This window comes from Aethalodelphis obliquidens, unplaced genomic scaffold (assembly GCF_003676395.1).
Source record: "Aethalodelphis obliquidens isolate GAN/ISIS:26980383/991018 unplaced genomic scaffold, ASM367639v1 scaffold6, whole genome shotgun sequence".
In the NCBI taxonomy this organism is placed as follows: Eukaryota; Metazoa; Chordata; class Mammalia; order Artiodactyla; family Delphinidae; genus Aethalodelphis; species Aethalodelphis obliquidens.
Genome location: NW_020837950.1, coordinates 74,657,751 through 74,682,874, shown reverse-complemented (window position 1 = coordinate 74,682,874; position 25,124 = coordinate 74,657,751). Strand labels below are relative to the sequence as shown.

Sequence of the window (25,124 nt, the reverse complement as noted above, 5' to 3'; positions counted from 1 at the left end):
TATGTAACGGCAGCCCTGACCTCTGGTGAACAGGAGGTCACCCCTAGCAGGATGGAGAGTACCTCACTTGCTTGCCAGTCTATTGGAGTACAGAACTTGAACGACTGTGCAGCAGCTATAGCTTGAAATCGAACAGTACTCTTCCTTTGTCCCTGGTGGGTTTCCCCTGGGGAGTCAAGACTAAACCTGCAGAACCCAGAGGTATCTGGAGAGAGAAACACAAATTTATTGGGAGGGGCATTGGGAGTGATGGTAAGCAGGGCCACTCCCACTGCCACCTTTTGGCTACCAGAGCCCTTAATTATCTATACTGGGGACACTGCATCCTGCAATGGTCACTGATGTACAGTGTATACTGCAGCCTGGAGGTCACCTGAGCTCAGCCTGCTACCCACCACTCTACCACTCTGTTGGGCTGGCATTTCTGGGTGTGTGGCTGTGACGGAACCTGTGGGTCCCACGATCATGTGCCCACTGCAGCTCCTTTGCTGTAAAGTGGGTCCCTATATCCAGGGCAATGCTATGCAGGATTCTGTGTCAGTGGGTCAAAGGCTCTGTGAGCCTTGTATTACGGAGCTCACTGAGGCCCTGCGTATGGGAAAGGCAAACCCGTGCCTGGAATACGTGTGGATTCGAGTCAAGACGAATAACGGCACCTTTGGGGGCACAAGGGGTCCAGTATTGCCAACTAGCCCCCAAGTGACTGTTCTCAAAGTTCAGTACTATTGGGGACCCAGAGTTCAGTGTGTCATTGGAAATTCAACAGAGGCAACGGCGAGATCGGCCCTGGGGAGTGGGAGCGCCATGCTGTTGGGCACATGCATAGCCTCTGCCCCAGCCCCATGATCACTCCAGTAAAGAGCCCAAGTTGCCCATACAGGGACAATAGATGACAGAGGCTGGTGGACGTCACCTGGCCAGGTCATTCCAGTTTTGTTCCTTCCTTCAACACTGCCGCAGGTAGATGCTCCCTGCGTCTGCTATTATTGTAATCCTCAGTTTTCTTTACTTCTTGTCAGCTAATCCCATTACTAGTTAATAATGCTTTAAACTTTCCCTGTTCCAATGACTATAGGGTTTCTGTTCCCTGACCAGCCCGTCTCATCCACTCCCTTAACAGGCCCTGGTACCTCTTGGCCAGGTTATGTAGTGACTTAATGGCCAAAAGAGGAGGTGGCATTTCCTGAGGGAGGACGTGTTATTTCTCAAGCTAGAACCCTCTTGCACTGTCTTTAAGCTGGGGGACTGGCGGGTAGAGAGAAGGGGGCTGGCCTTTAACAGAGAGGAGTAGCTACTTCTGCAGGTCCCAGAGGTACCTGGGATTCAAACTTGAATGCACCAATCGAGACGTCCCCATCCTGCATCTCAGGGTCAGGTCCCTCTTCCTGGTCAAGGCCCTGACCTTGAGGTAGAACACCCGCCAGGGCTGAGCATCCAACGTCCTCTGGAGCTCTACCAGCCATACTAGGCTGGGGCGGGGGAGGGGGGGCGGGGTGGGGGTGGGGGGGGGCTGTGACTGCAGGTGGTCTCTTCACAGGCTAGCAGGTGAGCCCTCTGGCTATCACATTTACCCTTTAATTGCCAATTAACCACGCTTGGCCTTTGTCTTTTTCCAAAGGACCCAGCCACAGCCACCAATGCCATTCTCTTCCATGGTCCTATTCTTTTCAAATACATAGTACTGCCCAGCAGCTTGCACAGCTGCTTGCACTGGTATGCCAGACCAGCCACCCCTAGTAAAAGCTTTAACTGCACCGCTGCCAACCGTATTTCACCTACAACTTGTGATGAAGTCATCAGTGCCAGCCCACCTAAGGGCGACCAAATTCCAAAATGCCATGTCTGCTTTCTCAGACCACTACTGGCACCCACTGCATAGATCAAGTTCCCTGGGGACCAGACTGAGCTTTTCCTGCAAACGTCTACTTGGGGACGCTCTTGGGGAGCAGAAGGACTGAGGGAGTGGAAGCTCAAATGTGATACAGTTGCAACAAAGCCCTCAGCCAATCCCATCCAAGGAGGCGGAGGTCTGGGTGGCACAACATAGCCACACACACACAAGCTATAATTACTATCATGAGAACAAAAACATAGAAGGCATACGCTAAGTTGTTAACACAGGGAAGCAATAAGGGGAGATGTTTCAACAAAGAAAAAGCCTGAACTAAGAAAACAATGTACATATAAACCCTTTCACTGTGTGTGTGTGTGTGAATATGCAAAAAAAAAAAAAAAAATTTTTTTTAAAATAAATTTATTTATTTTTGGCTGCTTTGGATCTCCATTGCTGCGTGTGGGCTTTCTCTAGTTGCAGCGAGTGGGGGCTACTCTTTGTTGCAGTGCACGGGCTTCTCACTGTGGTGGCTTCTCTTGTTGTGGAGCACAGGCTCCAGGCACGCGGGCTTCAGTAGTTGTGGCACACGGGCTCAGTAGTTGTGGCACACGGGCTCAGTAGTTGTGGCTCGCGGGCTCTAGAGCGCAGGCTCAGTAGTTGCAGCACACGGGTTTAGTTGCTCTGCGGCATGTGGGATCTTCCCAGACCAGGGTTTGAACCCATGTCCCCTGCATTGGCAGGTGGATTCTTAACCACTGCGCCACCAGAGAAGTCCCCCACCCCAAATTTTTTTTTAATGTGGGATTATGGACTTTATTTTTGTTTAAAAAAAAAAAAAACTTTTTCTGAAGTAGTACAAAAAAAGACCCCCCAAAATGTTGAGGAAAATACAACATAAATAATGAAATAGTAAAGTCCTTCATATATGTTTTACATGTCTGTATGAAGCTCTTAGAAATCGGTAAGAGCTGAATTCACAGATCAACCCACCTGTGGCAGCATCAAAGATGAGACCACCTTTGCCTGCCTTCAAAAAGCTCAAAACATACCAAGAGTTAAAGCATTATGCAAATAACCCAAAACTACATCACAGGCAATTCTCTAAACTGAGTTGCCAATGAATCAAATGCAGTTTACTTCCAATAAGGCATTCTGGTAATGAAGTATCATTTGAGCAGAAATTTGTAAAATGCTACGATTTCACCACTCAGAGTCATGTACGAAGGAGAGAAAGAAAAGGTAGGCAGAGGATGAAGTCAGGAAACGACGCGTGTTTGGAAGTTAAGAGTCAAATCTGAACGGGAACTAATCCCTTATTGGTCGCATCATTTGCAAACATTTTCTCCCATTCTGTGGGTTGTCTTTTTGTTTTGTTTGTGGCTTCCTTTGCTGTGCAAAAGCTCCTGTGTTTAATTAGGTCCCATTTGTTTATTTTTATTTTTATTTCCATTACTCTGGGAGAAGGATCAGAAAAGATATTGCCATAGTTTATGTCAGAGTGCCCTGCCTATGTTTTCCTCTAAGTTTTATAGTATCTAGTCTTACATTTAGGTCTTTATTCCACTTTGAGTTTATTTATGTGTATGGTGTTAAAGAATATTCTAGTTCCATCCTTTTACATGTAGCTGTCCACTTTTCCCAGCACCATCTACTGAAGAGACTATCTTTCCTCCATTGTATAGTCTTGCCTCCTCTGTCATAGATTAATTGACCACAGGCGCATGGGTTTATTTCTGGGCCTTCTATCCTATTCCTTTCATCTGTATTTCTGTGTTTGTGCCAGTACCATACTGTTTTGATGATTGTAGCTCTGTAGCATAGTCTGAAGTCAGGGAGCCTGATTCCTCCAGCTGAGTTTTTCTTTCTCAAGATTGCTTTGGCTATTCAGGGTCTTTTGTGTCTCCATACAAATGTTAAGATTTTTTTATCTAGTTCTGTGAAAAATGCCATTGGCAATTTGACAGGGATTGCACTGAGTCTGTAGATTGCCTTGGGTACCAGGGGGGAAGGGTGGTGGGGGGAAAAATAGATTGGGAGTTTGGGATTGACATGTACACACTGCTGTATTTAAAACAGATAACCAAAAAGGACCTGCTGTTAAATTAATTAATTTAAAAAAATCTGAATGGGGCATAAAGAGAAGGAAAGTGATGGGACATTAAGACTTAAAGGGCAGGCAAGGGCCAGGCTATACATGGGGATGTTTCTACAGATAAATTCTGCAGAGAGCAAGGACAAGAGCTGAGCTAATCCCAGCGACAGTGCAAAGGCAGGAGCAAAGTGGCAATAAATTGACGGCAAACAGCAATTAGGAAACTTCTGCAAATTTTCAAGTGAGAAGGAACGAAGGCTTGAATTAGAGCAGTGGGAATTGGAATCCAACACCTGGCAGGGTTTGCTAAGTGACTGGACATAAGGATTTTATGTTTATTTGATAGAAATAAAAACGTTTATCCACATTATTCTTGACCAGAATGAATATAATAAAAATAAATCTACTTTGTCATTTAGCTTTATGTTATCTGTCCTTGAAATTGCAAAGATTTCCACTACATGGTGGGACTAAAGACACACTTCACATTAATGAATTGGATTTTGACAAATATTTACCTTGAGGAGCCTTACACCTGTATTAATTTGTAATGCCTGGGCTTCCCTGGTGGCGCAGTGGTTAAGAGTCCGCCTGCCAATGCAGGGGACACGGGTTTGAGCCCTGGTCTGGGAAGATCCCACATGCTGTGGAGCAACTAAGCCCGTGTGCCACAACTACTGAGCCTGCGCTCTAGAGCCCACGGGCCACAACTACTGAGCCCACACGCCACAACTACTGAAGCCCATGTGCCTAGAGCTCATGCTCCACAACAAGAGAAGCCCCTGCTCGCCAGAACTAGAGAAAGTCCACGTGCGGCAACAAAGACCCAACGCAGCCAAAAACTAAATAAATTAATTAAATAAAATGGCCCTTTAAAGAAAAATATGTAATGTCTATAAAACTATTCTTATCTTACTAGAAAAAAACCATATTCACACCCTAAGCTCTATTAAGTTAAAAACAATTTTGGATAAATGTGTACTAGGAAACGTTATTTGATTTCTATAGGTACTTAGGGAAAATACAGAGATGTAGTCTAATAAACATGTGCTTAATCAAATGCATGTTATACATAGCACCAGGCCAGCTGACAACCTTGAAATCACCCTGAAAAATCTTCCTCCCCTAGTATTTCCCAAAGACTTTCAGTGGCATTACTAAACACTAAAATGACAATGTAGGGCTTCCCTGGTGGCACGGTGGTTGAGAGTCCGCCTGCCGATGCAGGGGATACGGGTTCGTGCCCCGGTCCGGGAAGATCCCACATGCCGCGGAGCAGCTGGGCCCGTGAGCCATGGCCGCTGAGCCTGCGCGTCCGGAGCCTGTGCTCTGCAACGGGAGAGGCCACAACAGTGAGAGGCCCGCGTACCGAGAGAAAAAGAGAAAAAAAAAAAAAAAAAAACGGCAATGTAAATTCAAGTCAGACGAACCCAATTCTGAATCTAGTTTAAAGGTGTAAGAGTTAAGGTAAAAAGCTAAGCCACAGTCACAAAAGACCCACCCATACAATGGTTTAAACCACATAAGTTTATTTCTCTCTTGTTCTGAGGTGAGTGGTCTCAGCTGGTGGAGCAGCTGTTTCATGAAGTCACTCTGGACCCGGGGTCCCTCCAGCATGTTGGTCCACAGTCCTCTAGGACACTGTTATCATTTGCAGGTTGGAAAGGAGTCGTTCCAGATTCCAACTGGATGGAAGGAAAAAGGCCAGCTGGGAAGCAAGTCAGGTGTCTTCAGGACTGCCCTGGCAACAGCACACCCTGCTGACAGGAACCTGCCACTTGGCCACACCTGGCTGCAAGGACACTCAGCCACGTCACCTGCTGGCATGCCTCCGAGGAGGATGGATGGACTCCGGTGTGGCGGACAAGTAATCTCTGCCAGAAAGGCCTTTGGAGCAATGTAAAACTCCCTCATATGATTAGGAAGTGGGAAGTGGCTGCCATAAAAGTCAGCATAACGGTTACCTTTGAGCAGGAAGAGAAGGAAATTTTGAGATATTGGCAATGCATGAGGTAGTTACATGATGTCCTCTTTATATTAATTCATTAAGCTGTATTTTAAGTTTTTGCATCTTTTTTTCACAGCAAAGGGTTTTTAAATAAAGACCAATCTTGCTTCAAGAAGATACACACTGTTCAATTCTCACTGGGTGTGTATACCTCAGTCAGTCTAGCAGATCAGAAAATTATATCCCAAAATGACATATAACATCGTTTGGTTTTACTTAATACATTTTTGTAAAAGCAAATATTTGTCGTTTATTTCCATTGATTTCTGAGTTCAATTTCGCTATTTATCTGGTATGAAACGGGCTTTTAGAAATGAAATGCTGATTTACGATTTTATTTATAAGAGAGAAGGATTTGACATAACAGCTCAGCATGTGACAAGAGTCCGGGAATCAATTCAGGTTCAGCATCATTCATTCACCAACAACCCACGAGCAATCCAACTTTAACTCAGATTTATATGAAATAAGAATAAAACTGGTGGGACCGTGTGGCAGACAGACTCTAAGGTGGTCCCACGTCCCCTGCCTTCTAGTATTCATGCCCTTGTGTAACCCCTTGAGTGTGGGTGGGACTTACTTCTAACCAAAAGTATACAGCAACGGTGACAGAATGTGATTACCTTACATAGGAATGTAACGTCAGTCTTGCCAGGGACACTCTCTTGCCGGCTTTGAAAAAGCTGCAATAACGTAAAGCTGCTTATGGAGAGAATCACGTGGAAACGAACTGAGGGTGGCTTCTAGCCAACCATCACCAAGAACTGAGACCCTCAGTCCAAGAGCCTACAAGGGGCTGAACTCTGCCCACAACCGTGTGAGCTTACAAGCAAATGCTTCCCATTTCGAGCCGCAGATGAGACCCCAGCCCTGACTGGCACCTGCACTGCAGCCCTGCAGAGGACCCAGCTAAGCTGTGCCCAGGCTCCTGACCCACAGCAACTATGAGGTAACAAACGTGTGTTGTTTTAACTAAGTTCACAGTAAGAGTGTGACACAGGAACAAATATAATCTTTGTGAAAATTCCACTCTTTTTCCAAATCCAAGAACACTTGACAGAAAATACCTTATCTTCTCAATAAATTTACGAAAACTAGGATTTTAACAGGGTATTTTAAGAGCATGACAAGACAGCTCATGACAGGGGCTGACTGCCATTAATTTTTCTCAACAGAGACTCACATTACTGCTTCAAGAGGCATTTTATTATTTTATCAGTTTTTTTTGTTTTTTTTTTTTTTGCGGTACGCGGGCCTCTCACTGTTGTGGCCTCTCCCGTTGCGGAGCACAGGCTCCGGACGCGCAGGCTCAGCGGCCATGGCTCACGGGCCCAGCCGCTCCGCGGCATGTGGGATCTTCCCGGACCGGGGCACGAACCCGTGTCCCCTGCATCGGCAGGCGGACTCTCAACCACTGCGCCACCAGGGAAGCCCCTATTTTCTCAGTTTTTGAAGGTAAGTATATTTTGAACTCTGTCAAGTGCACACTGCTCTTTTATTTTGGAAAGCAAGTATACAGAATAAAGGAGAAGGCTCTTTGATTTTTTTTAATTAATTAATTTATTTACTTATTTTTGGCTGTGTTGGGTCTTCGTTGCTGCACGCGGGCTTTCTCTAGTTGTGGCGAGCAGGGGCTACTCTTCGTTGCGGTGCGCGGGCTTCTCATTGCAGTGGCTTTTCTTGTTGCAAAGCACAAGCTCTAGGCACGTGGGCTTCAGCAGTTGTGGCACGTGCGCTCAGCAGTTGTGGAACATGGGCTTAGTTGCTCTGCGGCATGTGGGATCTTCCCAGACCAGGGCTCGAACCCATGTCCCCCGTATTGGCAGGCGGATTCTTCACCACTGTGCCACTAGGGAAGTCCCGGCTCTTTGTTGTTTGAGGTTAACTTTCTTTACTACTTCCCCCAGCACCAACATTCCCCCTAAAACACTATCAATTGCTAGGTATGTAGTCCATACCCCAAAATTCTTACTCTTCATTATTGACTTCCATAACAAGGGCAACAGATATCTGAACGAATAGACTGAAACGTTAAGCGTTACTGTATCTTAATCGACAAACTGCATTTATAACAGCTTTTGCACTATGTGTTAATACTTCTCAATTATTTCATCTCAGTATAATTAATTGTATCTCACTCACTTATAACCTACTCTGTAGAAGAGAAAAACAAATTATCGGTCCAGACTTACAATTTAAAATAAAAACTGCTTTGCTAGTAAAACACAACAACAACAAAAAGAAACACACCTGGTATTCCAACCATTTCAGTCACACTTGTGAGCATTATGTCACTGCTTTTACTATTATATCATATGTCATAAACATATGTACACAGATCCACTGATCTGTCACGTAACAGTTTATACATTTCTACGGCGGTATAATACACATACTGTCAAGAACACTTCTCTTGTCCACCACAAATAAGCAAATACAGGTTCAATGACCTGAGAGCTAAGGGTTTAGAAATGGGCACTATGAAAGAGCCCATCTCTTTTGAAGTTACTTAAACAGCTGATCCAGATTTTAAGGGAATGTTTGGCAGAAATGCCTGAAACAACGAAGAGAGTGTCACATTTTCAAAGCAGTAAGGGCTAAGAGAATATAAAATTTAGTGAGCAGAAGCTCAGTCATCACTGAATGAGAGTAAAACAAGGGGAAGCTGGACTGTTTGTAGGCAGGAACTTCCCTACACAATAAAAAGTTCTATAGAAAAACTCTGCTACATTTCGTTTTGTGAAAATTAATAAGAAGGCTCACTAAAATGGAGTTGGCAGACCAGAAGGGGGAGCTCTCATGCAGTACCACTCAAAGTCAGCAGGAGGAAGAATCAACAGGAAAGAATCATCAATTACAGGTCCCCACAGGAAAAGACGTACAGGGCATCTCCTACAAGAAATCCACTTCCCCAGCAACTCAGCCGGAAACCACCAGCACTTTGAACTCTCACTTTTCTCCAATGGACTTTGATTCAAAACAACCCCTGCCAACATCCACCTTTTTCTCTATAAAATAATGTTCCTCTCCTTTGTTAAGACTTGCCTTTGGCCTTTATATAGCATGCTTGTCCCAAATTGCAATTCTCTGCTGTTCTCGAGTAAACCCACTTTTGCTGGTAAAATAACTCTTTCATTTTTAAGGTCAATGATTTTCAAAACTTAGTCTTAAGAATAATTAAGACTCAAGGTAACAAAAAATATGAAGGTTCATAAAAATTACTCACTCTTTTCACTCTCTGTCCAATTCTTAGACTCCACTAAATCACCTGAATGCATAGCAGACATAATCTTCTGAGCAACACTGGAGAGTGGTATCTTACAGAGGTCAAAGCCTACAAATGCCTCGTAACCTTCCATTTTCATAAAATCCTAAACATAAGATAAACATAATACCCATATATTAATTTTGAGACTTCAAAATAAGAAACAAGTCATGTAAAAATTTTTACATAGAGACATTCATAAAAATTACTATATTTACCACTACAGGAAATAGGTATTAATTGTCCCCATAATACAGATAAGATAGTAAGAAGAAAGTGAAACATTTAGAGGCTCAACTGGGTATTATGGTAAATAGACAACAAAGTAAAGAATGTATCTCCAATCTTGAAGCAAGCAATCTACTCAAATATTTCCTACTTCCTGAGGTTTGAAACAAACGGCTATTATAATCTTCAAACATACAGATCTAGTAACATAAAAATTATTTTTAACTGACTTGGGTTATTATGACAGACACATAACCTAACATCCTTTCACTTGCACTGCTGGGCTGTACTGGTCCCCTGGGCTGAGCAGGTGAAGGTCTAGAAGGGACAGTACAAATCATCGAGTAGCTGGTAATACATCTAATGTATTTGGCACTAATCTAAACAGAATTTGTTGTTTCATGAACCAGAAAACCAGGTGACATCTTCCCACATTACTGGACAGGAGAAAAATTTCAAGTAAATTCTCAATTCCAAGGTAGGGCAGAGGGAAAAACAGGAACAAACAAAGGTCACCTGTGAGGAGTTAATAACAAAATCTTAGGCAAAACTTATTGCTACAAATTTTTCAAGCATATTAAGATCTACTTAACAAATACAAAATTTGAAAAATGTACAATAATTAGCAAATTCAAAATTGTCAAGGCCCATATGTCATCTAAGCATACCCATTTTCTGATGGTTATAGCTAAAAAACTCCATAAACATCACCTAAAATGTGAAGTCTTTAGACAGGCATTCCACATTACAAGCAGGTAATACATTTTTGGAGCAGTAATATTTCTTGAAAGTAGTGTCTAAATCTTCTCTTTTCTCCATAAAGCTTACTTAGTATGTAACAGAGGTCACATATAAACTAGGCACTCAAGAATCATTTGATGTAATAACTGATAAATAAGCTACTTCAAATTATTTTACCTCAACTCTTTAAAATAATTTCTAATTGTCCAAATACTACACTTGTATCCCAACCAATAGAATCCAACACTTAGGTATTTTCACTCTTAAGAAATTGATTAAAATAGTGTTATACATCATCTGAGCAACCACTTCCATGGAATTTTGAAATTTCATTTTGAAAGACATTCATTATATGTAAGTCAGACTGAAGTCAAAGCACTGCTGAGATCTGTCCTGAAGATATGTTGAATCCCTAGGACCCAACCGCTAAAATGAGCAATGGCCAATGGAGACTTGACATTCTTTGTGGTACAAGCAGGAACATTAAAATTTAAGTCTCGAAGTCTACAGCAGGGAATTATGGGTGAATACAGTTTGAGTGGCAGAATTTTACTTCATAGACAAATATGAGGGGACTTAACTATTCCATTTATTAAGGTCTACAGCTTTAACAATGCTGATTCAAAGTCCTACAAATTTTTAAAATATTTAACAGCAGAAATTTCTACCTCTAAAAAAAAAAAAAAGAGAGATACAATTAACTCTGTAAAAAATATCTGCATTATATAATAATGCTTTTTCCCTGTAACTTAAAAGTTACCAGGACTAAGTGCCACCAAGCAAATGTTCAAGTCATAAAAAGCACTGGGACTTTGAACAAACATATAATAAACCAAATTGATGTAATACTTGAATTCATTAAATGAAACGTTCCATTGACCTCGAATTTAAAATTTTCAGTGTTTATTAGCTATATTCTCCTCCTAACATATAAAATATTAAAACACAGCACGTGCAGTAAAGATTTCATTTTCAATCTTCAAGACCAACAGCCTTAATCTTTGACCGGTTTTCTAAATTCTCCACAATATCTTTCAGATAATCTTCATCTTTAAAAAAATATACATATAATTCTCTTTCCATTTGATGCAGTTTATTAGATGCCAAAATTTTTCTTTTTGTCTTCACATCAGCCAGAATATCAGTAAGAAGATGATTTAGCTTATTTAGCTGAGATTCAACTTGATGAAACTGCTCCATTAACTCCTAAAAGGAAAACAGTAATGTTTTTAATTCAAGAGCTCTATTCATACTACCAATTATAAATTTAAAATGTAATTTACATAAGAAGAATCTAAATGATATAATGATTATTCCCACAATCTCAACAATAAATGAACCTCAATTAAAAATCCATAGCAGGGGGTACTTCCCTGGTTGTCCAGTGGTTTAAGACCCCGAGCTTCCACTGCAGCGGGTTGCGGGGGGGGGGGTTCCATCCCTGGTCGGGGAATTAAGATCCCACAGGCCGCGGGCCCCGGGCAAAAAAAAAAATCCATAGCAGGATTAATAAAAAGTCTATGTATTGATAAGACCCACTGCAACCACTTCCTATAGGCAATTTTAAGTGATTCAAAGCAAACTCCTACTCCCTGAAGAGTACTTGATATGTAAACTGTTCTGCATATTCATACATTCAAATATTACTGAATGCCCACCACGCACCAAGCACTGTTTTAGAGTCTACAAATAGAAGAATGAGCACCATTTCCTTCCTGGAACTTACACTCTGCTTAAGTAATCAAACCTTGTTTTAGCCTAAGCTGTTTACTCTAGACATCACAGGTTCTGAGAAAACCTTGAAATGAAGCAATTACCAATATAAAAGAATTACCTTAACAAAAATCTCATTTTTCTTTTTTCACATTGTTACAGAAGATGGAACTATATGTGACATTCAACAATCCTGACTTACTGTGTAATTCTTCTCAAAAACCTAGACATGCTGGACCCTTCACAGTTAATAATTGAAATTCTTCACTTCTTAACATTAAAAGCAGTTTATTAACAAGTTTCCATGGCCTTCTAGTCATGTATTCTACTCCTATAATTTTTCAGCCAGTATTACCAAAGAGGTTCTCAGAAAATCTGTAGCTGTAACTACACCTCAACCTCCCACAGCCTCTCAGCATGGTCCACAGCATGGTAATCACCTGGGGGAGTTTGTTAAGAATAGTTTCCTGCACCTCATTCTACACTAAATCACTCTGCAACAGGGCCAGAAGCTACATTTCAACAGGCTCCTTGGTGATTCTAACGTACAAGTTCATGAATAACAGCTTCACACCTGTCATAAATGCCAGTTCCAGAGAGTATTTCTTAAACTAACTACATTAAAAAAAAAAAATCAAGTAATATCCACATTAATTGGTCTCTCTTTGAGGAAAAACTCTGTAAACTTGAATACAATCAGAAACATCTAACCTTTAGTTTCAATACTAAAGATCTTAACAGTTACTAAAATAATACTCCTACAAATACTGAAAAATATTCAACTTCATTAATAAAAATGCAAGTTAAAATTCATATGGATGACACTTTATACCTCACTGGGATAGGGAAAAACATTAAATAATGATACCCAATGACATTATAGTGAAATCACCATATTTTAGTGATTCTAGGATGGAATCTTTCACATTTTAATATAACTGAGATCAACATGCACTGTACAATCAAGAGCATCATGTAACTGTTATTGACCAGACACTCATCAGAAGCACTTTATCACCAATATTTTTTTTATTATGGCAAGAACACTTAACACGAGGTCGCCCCTCTTAAATGCAGGAGTACAGTACGGTACTGTTAACTACAGGCACGATGTCGTATAGCAGATGGCTGGGACTTGTTCACTGTGCGTAATCGAAACTTTAGACCTGTTGATCAACAACTTCCCATCTGGCAACCACCATTCTACTCTGTGCTTCTAATAAATCTACTTTAGATGCTCATATAAGTGGAATCATGCACTATTTCTTCGTGACTGGCTAATTTCACTTAGCATAATCTCCTCAAGGTTCACCCTTGTTGTGGCATTTTGCAGTTCTCTTTTTCTAAGGCTGAATAATATTCCATTGTATGTGTGTACTATATTTTCTTTATCCATTCCTCCACTGATGGACTTTTAGGTTGTTTCCACAGCTTAGCTATTATGAGTAAGTGCTGAGATGAACATGTGAGTGCAGACATCTCTTTAATATCCTGTTTTCATTTCCTTTGGATATATACCCAGAAGTAGGATTACAGGATTATAACAGTAGTTCTATTTTAAAAACTTCTGAGGAAATTCCATACTGTTTTCCACAGCAGCTGCACCATTTTGCATGCCCACCAAAAATGTACAAGGGTTCCAATTTCCCCACATCCTCACCAATCCTAATCTTTTGATTTTTGATAAGTCATCCTAACAGGCATAAGGTGTTATCTCACTGTGGTTCTGATTTGCATTTCCCTGATAATTAGATAATCGAACATCTACTCATAAACCTGTTGGCCATCTGTATTTCTTCTTTGAGGAAATGTCTATTCCAGTCCTTAGCCCATTTTAAAATCAGGTTATTAAGTTTTCTGCTATCACCAACATTCTTGATGTATAATGTGGAAAAATATTAAAAGTACTTTGAGTCAAGATATAACATAGAAGTGGACACTAAATGTGAAGCTTTAGAAACACCGTAACCATTTTAATTGGCTTTTTCCCTTTTAATGTATATTCAACAGTGATATGATAAAAACCCACACCTAAAAGGTATCTTCTAATAGGCATGAAATAAAAATTCTAAATAAGGAAATACTGTGTCAGTTTAACTGAAAAAGTTTTTTCTTTCTTAGAAATTCATGAAATTATGGTGTATCATATGATAAGTGGTGTCTAGCAGACATTTAATAGTGCTGGTGACATTGTAAGTAGGTACAACTCCTTTGAAAAGCAATATGGCAGTATCAAAGGCCAAAAAATAATGTGTATACCCAAGAAATCCAATAATTCTACTTCTAAGAGTTCATCCAAATGAATGTATCAAAAAAAAAAAAAGAAAGTATCCAACAACAAAAAGCTATATACACAAGATATACATGATCTCATTCAAGAGCAAACAAAAGAAAAAAACGAAGACTATCAAAATACTCCAAGATGGTGGACTGGTTACACAAATTATGACACAGTAATTAAATCAAGAGTATTATAAACTTTAAAAATTAAAATCGTTTAGCATGGAAATGTTTATTTCATAAGGCTAAGTATAAAGGAAGAACATGAAAGATACATTAAGTAAAGGAAAAAAGCATCCACCTTGCAAATACTAACCAAAAGAAAGATAGCATAGGAATATTAATATCAGACAAGAGAACATTAAGACAAAAAGCACAACACAGGGTCATTATATAATGCTCAATGGTTCAATTCACTGCAATTTAAGTCTACCAGAATATTTCACTGGGATTTTAAATTTGGATGTAACTTATAAAATAAACTCAAATATAAAGAAAAAACTGACAGAACTACAAGGAGAAATTTTCAAATCCACCATCATGGGATTTTCACATAATTGTTTAAAAAATCAAGAAGATAAAAATCACTAATAGGAGACTTTAAAAAACTAATCACAAAAAAAAAAAAAAAAAAACTAATCACAAATATCACTTCACATCCATTAGGATGACTGTTACATATGTTTTAAAAAGGGAAAATAACAAGTGTAGGCGAGGACATGGAGAAACTGGAACCCTGGTGCAGCTGCTGTGGAAATGTTCGGCAGTTCCTCAGAAAGTTAAACAGAGACTTACCACATGACTCAGCATCCACTCCTAGGTATATACCCAAAAGGAATGAAAACAGGGACTCAAGTACTTGTACAACAATGTTCACAGCAGCATTCTTCAAAACAGCCAAAAGGTGTAAACAACCCAAGTGTCTATTAAACAGATGAACAGATAAAATGTGATGTATACACACAATGGAATACTCAGCCGCAAAAAGGAATAAAATTCTCACACCTCATGCAATATGGATGATACTTAAGGACATTATGCTAAAATAAGCCAAACACAAAAGGACAAATATTATACAATTCTACTTACATGAAGTACCTAGAGTAGGCAAATTCATAGAGACAGAAACTGGAATAGAGTTACCAGGGATGGGGGAAAGGAGGAATGGGGAGTTAATATTTAACAGGCACAGAGATTGGCCCATTTGGGATGAGGAAAAAGTTCTGGAAATGTATGGTGTCATGGTTGCACGACACTGTGAATGTATTTAATGTCACTGAATTGCACACTTTAAAGTGGTTAAAATTGTAAATTTTACACTTTGTGTATTTTACCACAGTAAAAAAATTATTTAAAAAAACTAATCATAAGCCGCCTTATTTCAAGAAAAGTAAGCTAGTTACTCAGATCAATTCTTCTATAGGAAAAAATGTGAAAGGTGAAATGAAGTACTTAGTCAAACAAAACAAAAGCTTCCTAAAAGCAACAAAGAGGTAACAAGACATTAAAAGAAACTACAAGACCATAAAACAATACAGGTTGGTAAGGGAGCCCAGGAGGTGCTTATTCAATTGCCAATCTTGGAAAATCAGAATCCATGATTCCTGGGAGAAAAATCAAAGTCCAAGGTCCACAGAAGGTGGGAAGTCAAACAGGAGACTCATCATAATAAACTAAGGACTCCAAGGACACCAACAATCTTAAGATCAGGATGGCCAGAGGTGGAAAGCCCTTGGTTAGAATTACAGCCCAGATAGGAGTCACCTGGGTCCTCCGAAAACAGAGTCTGAACCCAGTTTATGGTTCAGAAGTGGTGGTGCCCAAAATATCTAACAAAACATACATGAAGGCAGAAGGCATTTAAGGATTCTTTTGTTATCTCATAATGTAAGGGGGTCCCTTCACCAGAAAGATACTGATTTTAAATTTGTATGCCTCAATAAATGGTGATGGGACAATCTGGTTATTCATAGGGAAAAAATAAAAATAAAATGAGAACTCTACCTCTCATGTCATACATAAAAATAAACTCCTGGTGGATTAAAGAACTGAACTTGAACAGCATAACTTTAAGATAAAGTAAAGGGGACTATCATTATGATATTATGGACAAACCTGAACAAGATATAAAAAAGGGCAAACTTTAAGAGTGATTAAATTACATGACATTAAAACAGCAAAAAAAAAAAAAAAAGCCAAAAATAAACTAACAGGAAACAGTAAAAAAGAAAAAAACAAGCCACAAATAGGGAGCAAATATACATAACACACATCACTGACAAAGGACTGGTATTTGAAATACATAAATAACTCCTACTGAAAGGGGGTTCAACCTCCCTAACCATCAGAGAAATGCAAATTACAATCTCAACGGGACGCTATTTTACATCTCTACAGAGTGAGAGAAAATTATAAATCAGACAGTGCTACGTGATGAACAGGATATGGATACATATCATCTCTTAAACATCGCTGGTACAATATGATACAACCCCTTTAGAAACCAGTTTGATGTACACTGTAAAACTGAACCTGTTATCTAGCAATTCCACGCCTGTGTGAGGGGACAGTGAGTGATGTGTGAGTGTGAGTGTGAGTGTGTGTGTGTGTGTGTGTGTGTGTGTGTGTGTGTGTGTGTGTGTGTGTAGGCATGCATCTACAAGACATGCAACAAGACTATACATAGCTGTATGATCTACAACAGCAAAAACTGGAAATAATCTAAATGTCTGTCAACAGAACAGATAATTGTGGAATTTCACATAAGAGAATACTAACTATACAAAAGAGAAAACTATAAATGAGCTATAGCTTTACAAATATCAACATGGATGAATCTCAAAATCATATTAAGAAACAAGCAAGTTACTAAAGAATACATTAATACAATCTATATAAAATTCAGAAACGTACAAAACTAAATAACACATGGTCTGTATTATAAACAAAAGAAAGCGAATGACAAAATTAAGCGTAGTAGTTACTCTTTGAAGAAGAGAGGAGAATGCTATTAGGAGGAGCACGCTATTACTAAGTGTACAGAGGATTTTAGAGATATAAGGGCAATCCTCTATTTACTAAGATAGGTGAAAAGAATACAGGGGTGGTTTTATTTTTCTTAATTCTTAGCATAAACATTATATATCCCTCTACATCTGAAATATTTCATAAATTTTTAAAATTCTGTGTGCACTGATCAAAACGATCTGAAAAATATATTCATGTTTTTATATGAATAAAAATGAGGTATGAAAATGTTATTAGGGCAATGAGATATGGAGTAATATTTTCCTCATGTTAACATTTTCTTTAGCATCTTTTACAATGAACACTTTTTTTTTTTTTTTTTTTTTTTTTTTTTTTTTTTTTTTTTTTTGCAGTACACGGGCCCCTCACCGCTGTGGCCTCTCCTGCTGCGGAGCACAGGCTCCGGACGCGCATGCTTAGCAGCCATGGCCCACGGGCCCAGCCGCTCTGCAGCACGCGGGATCCTCCCGGACTGGGAGACAAACCCATGTCCCCTGCATCAGCAGGCAGACTCTCAACCACTGCGCCACCAGGGAAGCCCTGAACACTATTTTTTTAAGTATTTTTAATTACTATAGCAAACACCCACCTGATCACTAAGCAAAAGCTGATTTCCTCCTTGATACAAAGCATCACAAAGCATGTCCACATCATTATTTAGTTTGGACAGAAAGAAAGAATGCTCTTGAGCAGATACTGCTAACTGCTCTTGTACCAAAGAAACGTCCTGTTTTAATTTCTCAGCCACTTCTTCCAGGTTTCCATGGGTTATAAACAATTCTTTTTTCTTATTCTCTCCTTCTAAAAGTTGATAAAGCCTAAAATGTAAGATTAAAAATTACAGAAAAAAATTCTCAAGTCAGTACAGTTTTCAAAATTATAATCCACTATATATTGGGGCATCTTTGGGGAAAGCTAACAACCTATAAATATTAATCAAACAACTAAAAACATTCCAACTAAAATACTACCTCATTACAGAAATATGTATTCTAATTACTGTATCTGAATCCCCAGTTTTCCCATCTTCCAAGTTTTAGACAAAAAATTTTTTGACTTTAACTGCCATTAACCTACCTCAAACAAACGTTTCAGAGGTACCTCCCTATAAAACAATTCTTTCACAGAACACAACTATGACGTAGTAGAAACAGCAATGAACTTGAAACAGAAGACCTAGATCTGAGTTCTGGCTGCCATGTAAGACCTAAGTCAAGTCAACCTCTGAGACTTAATTTTCACATCGTAATACCTACCTAATTTTAAAGGACTGTGGTAAACTTAAAAGAGAAAAAATGAAAATATAAACAATGTAAAATGTTTAAAAAAGTAAACAGTAAAGAGCCACGTAAATAGTAATAGTAAACTTGCTACTCCAGTCATGTCCATATTTGCTTGACAAATTAAATTCCTAATGAACCATGAGGTCACTTTAACACTTCAAACATTAATGGCAGAAATGTCCTACAAGACTAATGGAAAAATGTGAGGCAGCACTTTCTACATATTTATGACAAAAAGTGCCTGCTCTTTTTCTCAGAATTTTTCTTAAATGTATTATTTTAATTATTTTAACAAGTTGCAACAGGTTTCCTAAAACAGGTTCAAGCCTAAGTCTAATTCTGCTCTTGTGGAATGTCACTACACAATTCCAGGGGGCACCATTTATACAGAATCATGAGGTCAATGCCACCTCTGAAAGTGTGCTGTGAGGCAGCCCTATCCCTGCCCTTCATTTCATTAATAAGAACACAAAGTATTAGATGATTTTCTTCTAGCCTAAAGAAAAATCAGGAGTAGGATCGAGATTTTTGAGTCCTTTGACTACTTTAGCCCTCCAATTTCAGTATCTCCATACCATCAATTGCTTAGACATCCAGAAAAGACTGGAAGCTAGCATTCATTCTTGCTGATTCACCTTGACTAGACGCAAAAATGAAGTCTTCTCTCCTCTCTACTGCTGCCTTCTCCACATGAAGTCAATTCTCTGCTCTGCAATACTTGCTATTCACCCAGCTGTATTCAAACTTCCTGCTGTAAGTTAAACTCCTGCCCCAAATCTAAAAACATCTATCAATAAATAGTACCTAAACATGAATAAAGACCTTGTATTGTATATTTTCAATCCTCCAACCCATCCACCTCACCTCTAAACCAGCTACTTCCAGATTTAACATAAATGAAAAAGAGAGCAAGAATTAAAAAGGAAAAAGAAACATATAAGAATATAACAGAAAGGTGGAAGAACAGAATACAAAGGCCAAAAACGGAGTGCAAAGAATTCTTTAAACGTCCACAATTTTAGTTCAAACTCTAGTATTTTACAAAAACGAATGGAGAAATAATTACTCACTAAAGAAACAATGAAGCCTACCTATGAGTAGAATAATCCTTGGTATCAATGGTATTCCTTGGATTTATCTGCTGAGATACAGATGGGTCTGTCAGCATTTCTAATTGGTGGTGGAGCATCAAATTACTTTGACTAAGTTCTTGAACCAAGTTTTCAAGCTGACGATATATGTCCAAATGCCTTCTCAATTCAATTTCATAAGATAATTGTACAAGTTCAAATGATGCCTTTTGCTTTATCAACTGATTTAAAACTAACTCTTGTCTTGCTGTGTAATAGTCTTGTTTAGCAATCTGCAGGTCGAAATCTCCCTTTACAACTGGCATATTCAATAACTGGGCATTCTCTCTTACCACAGCAGGCAAAATTTTGTCTTTTATATGAGTGATTTGTTCTTCAAGTTTCAGAATCTCACTGTTCAAGCTAGAAATTTTAGCATCCAAAATATCTTTGCCAAGAACCTACACAAAGAAAACAATTACATTTCAAACTGTAAGTATAAAGTTGAAATAGTTTTTAAATTATTTTCACTTTCCATTTTAGGTTATCAGATAACATGCTCGCTAATAACTTATTTCATATTAGCAGAAGCCAAAATCACAGTTTAAAAAAGCAAAGTGTAGACTAAGCCAAGGGTAAAGCCATTATGAATTGCTAACTTTTAATGCTATTACTACCATGTAAAATACTAGACACAGTAATGGACATCTTGTCATGTTTGTCTTAATAAAAATCACACCACTCACCGAATGCTAATGTATACTATTTAAGTTTTTCTTAAAATTAAAATAATCTCAGTAGCTATTCTCCCAGCCTGCCTGTTGATTTCAGCACTTCTACAGAATAACAGGACTTCACACATCATTCCAAAGTTTGTGTCAGTTATAGGTATTCAGCTTCAGAAAAGCTGTTATTTTTACTCAACTATCTAGTGGTTACATTACCAAGAAAGCAAGCTTCCCAAGAGTGCAGATGGCTAACTATAATACATCTATACATTCTTAGAAAAGAATCAGGGTTTCAATCCACTGAACCGGATCTCTAACTTCATTAGCACCATCCTCTGGTCAGCGCAAACAAGGCAGAAAACCCGTAACACAGCAATAAGGCTCTTTACCCATTCATCATAAAAAAGGAAATGTCAGGGTCATCTGTATCTGAACCAACACAGAATGCAAAAGTACTTTTGTTTAAAATGAACTAGATAATGTGGTCGGGTTATAATTACTATTTCTGCCCTCGGCTAATATGAAGATCTATTTGTACGAAACAATGACACAGATCACAACTAAACACTGAACAAACAGAAAATAAGAGACTGTGATTCCTTACTATATCCCCATTTCTAAAGACTTTACTATCAGTATTACTCCATTATCAACAACAATTTCAATATGAATCCAGTCCCATTTCTCATGTTTACCTTGCTAGTGAGGCTATGAAGATTCTCCTCTGCCCATTTTATACTTGACTTCAGGCTCAAATTTCTTGCTTTCAAGTGAATTAACTGATGTTGAGCACAAATATATGCCAGCTGCAGCCTAGCCATCTCTAGCCGTCTCTCCTCAAGAACTTCTTGATTATCACAAATAGAGGACGCTTGTATATCTAAAAGTTGAAAATTTTCTTCGTTTGAACTTTCAACTACTTCATGTACACCTTGAAAGAACTGTTTTTTGGTATATAAGGTTAATGCTGCTGTGCTTTGCTCTTCTTGGCTTAGATATTTTTCCAATGAAAATTGAGATAAAAACACCAGTGGATCTGTCCCTTGACCCAAATTCGAATGTCTGAAGAACACCAGTAATTTTGCAACTCCATCAGTAAGAGCGTGAAGCTCATTACTGATCTTAGTATTGGCAGCATTTAGAATTCGCTGACTCTGCTTCAGCTTCTTATTGGCTGCTCCTTCTTTAGCATTTAACCTCAGAGACTTGTGGCTAGTTACTGAAGCCATCAACTGGCATTTATTACGTCGCTGAATTTTCAGGTTCTTTAATTTCTGCAGAGTTTGAACCTCATCCTCTAATTTCTCCAGCTCTTTGTCATTCAGGGTAGGTGTCTTCAAATTAGAAGTTTTACAGGTATTAAGAACTTCATCCAACGCTGCTCCTTCTAGGATGGGCTTGCCTGATTTCTGAAGAATGCTAAAAGCTTCCAATTCCTCTTCAGATAATACGTTCCGTTCACTCACATTCCCACAAAACCACTTCAAAAATGATTCATTTTCAACAGTCTCAAACAACCAGTCAAAATCTTCCCCATTAAGAATATCAGCTTTGGGATAATCAATTTTTTTTAACGTTTCCACAAACTCCTTTCCACAACTCATGGTTTAACTACCCAAATTTTTTGTAACTGATAAGGTTTTAGAGTGTTGATATTTAGAAAATGAATCCAAATACATACAAAACTAATTTTATGTTAAGTCCACAGAGAAGGGGGAAATATATTTTTAGACTCTATAATTATTTCTCCTGGGGGGGGAAAAAAAACAAGTGTTAGACCACAAATAGGGCGACTATATCTTTGAAAGGATGATACAGCTAAACATCACAAGATACAGTTGTAGCTGGAAAGTCTGATGAAGATAAACAATTAGGGTATTACTTAGAACAATGCAACAGTAATGAAAACCTAATTAACAAGGAAATCCTATTTTTTCCAAAGATAACACGGTTTAAAATACGTTGTATTTTAGAAAGCAGCAGTTCAGTTTTTAATTCGAAATACATGGATGTAAATATATCCAAGCCATCACGCGGCTAAGCAGCCTCCTTTCCCTGTCCTTCCTGAGAAAACAGAAATAAATATGGTAACTTTTTTACGAGAGTCAACTAAATATTTACCTGAATAACTCAGTCAGCATCCGCATTCACGCAAGAACCAGTCAGATACGACGAAGCTAGTGCAGAGAAAATCAGGCTTAAGGTTTAAGAACCACCCCCGAGTCGAGAAGAGCCAAAGGCCTGAGCAGTCGTTCAATAAAGGTACTTCAGGCATTTATTATTTTCAGCACAGGGACCACCTGTCCACGCTGCGAACTCCAAGGACGGAAACAGGAGGCACAGAGGAGGGCCCCAGTAACACATCTGCGGCACTCGGTGATTTGGGGTGATGCATTCAGCGATGACTGGGACGCGCGTCAATAAACTACTCGTCCACAGAGGCCGCCGAATCGGCGCCAAGACAAACTGCACAAACCTCAGGCGGGTGCCCGGCCGGCCTGCGGGGCTCAGGTACGCCCCCCCGCGTCCTAGCAGCGCCTCAGGGTCGGGCCTGGACGGGCGGGGCCCCGGGCGCCCCCCCCGCCCGTACTGGAGCCCCCCGTTTCCGGCCGCGCCCCTCGCCCCTCACTCGCGCCCCCGGCCCCCCCCCCGCACCGGAGAGAGCCCCCAGTGTCCCGCCGCTCTCCTCAACCCTCCGGGCGCCGCCCCCCGACCGCACTGGAGCCGCCAAGCTCCGGACGCTCCCCTCACCCACCCGGCCCCCACTCGCACCCCCGGGCCCTCGCCCTGCGGACAGCGACTGCGCCGCGCGGGCAAGTACCTGCGCGCCCGAAGGACGTCCCCAGGGACGCCCGGAAGAAAGACGCAGCCCGCTGACCCGCGCCGCTCCCACAGCCCCACCTCCCGCCTGATAGAACCGCGAGGCGGCCGCCACATACCTCAGAAAGCTCGGCTCGTGCCCCTCAACAGCCCGCCGCCACGCCTCGCACGGCCTCACGGGAACGCCGCCCCCCGCGCGCGCGCAGAAGACCGAGGTCGGGTCGCGGGGCGACCTTCTGCACAGGCGCAGGGTCGGAAGAGGCGGGGCTGGATGGGGCGGGCCCCCGGCCTGACGTATACCAGCAGGGAGCGAGCTGATTGACTCCCTGCCTCAGGGGCGGGGCCGGGGCGCGCGAGGGGGAGGGGTGGGGTGAGGTCTGGGCGTCGCCTAGGCGGGAGGTCCGGCCTCGCACAGTCGCTGCGCCTGCACGCAGTACCCCGTTTGCACCCTCTGAGGAGCCGGCTTTCAGCCGCAGCCTCGTTGGGTCGGGAGCGCGCACCGGAGCCAGCCCCGCCCTGCCCTGCCCTGCCGGCCGCCCTGTGACCGGGCAGCCTCGGCCCCGTGGCCTCTGTGTCCCGTCCTCCCCGGCCGCGGGGCCGCGCTCCACTCCGGAGTGCGCGTGGACGAGCTCGCGGAGCGGACTTACTCGCCTCACAGCCTTTTACGATGAACGCTGTTTTGCAGGAGCGCTTAGTTACCAAGCCCTCACCTGACAATCCCATTTTCCACATACGACTTTTAAATAAAAGTTGAAACTATAACTCATATAGACATACAGTGGATATGTGTCGGGATGGAGACGGTTTCCAAGGAGGATGCCGGAAACGGAAGATGTGTGGTCAGCGAAAGGAGCAGTGCTCAAATAAGATTGCCGAGTTTGATGCAAATCTGGTTGACGCCCTACCGTCCAATGAAACCAGACTTTTGGGGGTTATCATTTGTATTGGGCAGAATTCATTTGCATCTCTACCAGACACAAATCATTTTTAAGTTACCAATCTTCTACAAATTAACATCTAAATGTGCAAGGTTGGGGCCCTGGTCATTACTACATAGTCAATACGCCCCCACCCACCCCCAGCATCAAATGGCCCTAAGGTGGCTTGTTAGACAATGTCCTTGTCTAGTGCGACATCGTAAGGGCAAAAGTCTTTCCGGATAATTTTTCTTAGTATTTTTAAGAAGAGAAAGAATAATGTTCTGGGGCAGATACCATGAAATTAATCTTGACTTGCACATATTTATTAATTCGTTTTACTTTTTTAATCCTCCTCTTCCAAAAGACGATAAAGCCTAAAATGATCGGAAAAATAAACATTACAGGAGAAAAAATTCACAGAGCAGTGCCCGGCCCGAAAGCAGGGCCCTGGCCCCGGGCGGGCGGGGAACGGTCCTGTTGGTGTGAGGTGGGAGGCTGGGTTAGAGCCCCGGGCCCGGGAAGACTCACTCCTTTGCCCAGCCGTGGGGATGGGGATGGGATGGGGGCGAGCTGCGGGGAGAGGAACCGAGCAGCTTTCTGCGGAGGAAGGGCAGGCTGTGGAGGCAGCGCCTTCAAGAAATTCTGCTGAGGAGGCAAAGACTGAGGGAGAGAGAAAACAGCAGGACGACAGGAGATGAGGGGGTGGGAATGCAGAGCTGGGGGGAGGGCTTGGGTTTTGTTTTGTTTTAAGATGGGAGGAACTTGGGGATATTTATAGACTGTGAGGAGGAACTCAGAGGAGACAGAAGTAAGGATGCAGAAAGAAAAGGGCTGCTTTCATGAAAGATCCCTGGGACGTGGGAGGGTGAGACCCCAGCACACGGAGGCTGAACTATCAGCCCACTTTTCCTAGTGACTCCTGCGTCGTTTCCTGGGCCCACAAAATTCCGCGTATGACTTTGAAATGCTGACCGCAGTTATTTGCCTGAAAGATGTTCGTGGAGTCAAAAAAAAAAAAAAAGCCCTAAAAATATGAAAAGTAAAAATCACAACGGTGTTAGCCTCCAGGGTACAAATGACAAATACTAGAGGGTTAACTACCCAGACTCAGAAAG

General features: G+C 41.0%; 2 protein-coding genes across 2 annotated transcripts in view; both read right to left on the bottom strand.

Moving 5' to 3' along the window:
* POLN (DNA polymerase nu) overlaps positions 1–9,326 on the bottom strand; it is a 157,407-nt gene extending 148,081 nt beyond the window's left edge. Inside the window, exon 1 of the mRNA XM_027103930.1 lies at positions 9,161–9,326. Within this exon, the coding sequence (XP_026959731.1) occupies positions 9,161–9,299 (139 nt within the window). The 5' untranslated portion in view covers positions 9,300–9,326. The remainder of the gene's footprint in view (positions 1–9,160) is intronic.
* On the bottom strand, positions 5,442–22,020 carry HAUS3 (HAUS augmin like complex subunit 3). The gene is made up of 5 exons (XM_027103931.1): positions 20,965–22,020; positions 19,563–20,002; positions 17,778–18,006; positions 9,161–11,374; positions 5,442–5,611 (listed from the first exon to the last, which is right to left on the bottom strand). Exons 1-4 carry the CDS (start codon positions 21,871–21,873, stop codon positions 11,141–11,143), a joined length of 1,812 nt encoding a protein of 603 aa, XP_026959732.1. The 5' UTR covers positions 21,874–22,020; the 3' UTR covers positions 5,442–5,611; positions 9,161–11,140.
* Positions 22,021–25,124: the final 3,104 nt, after the last annotated feature.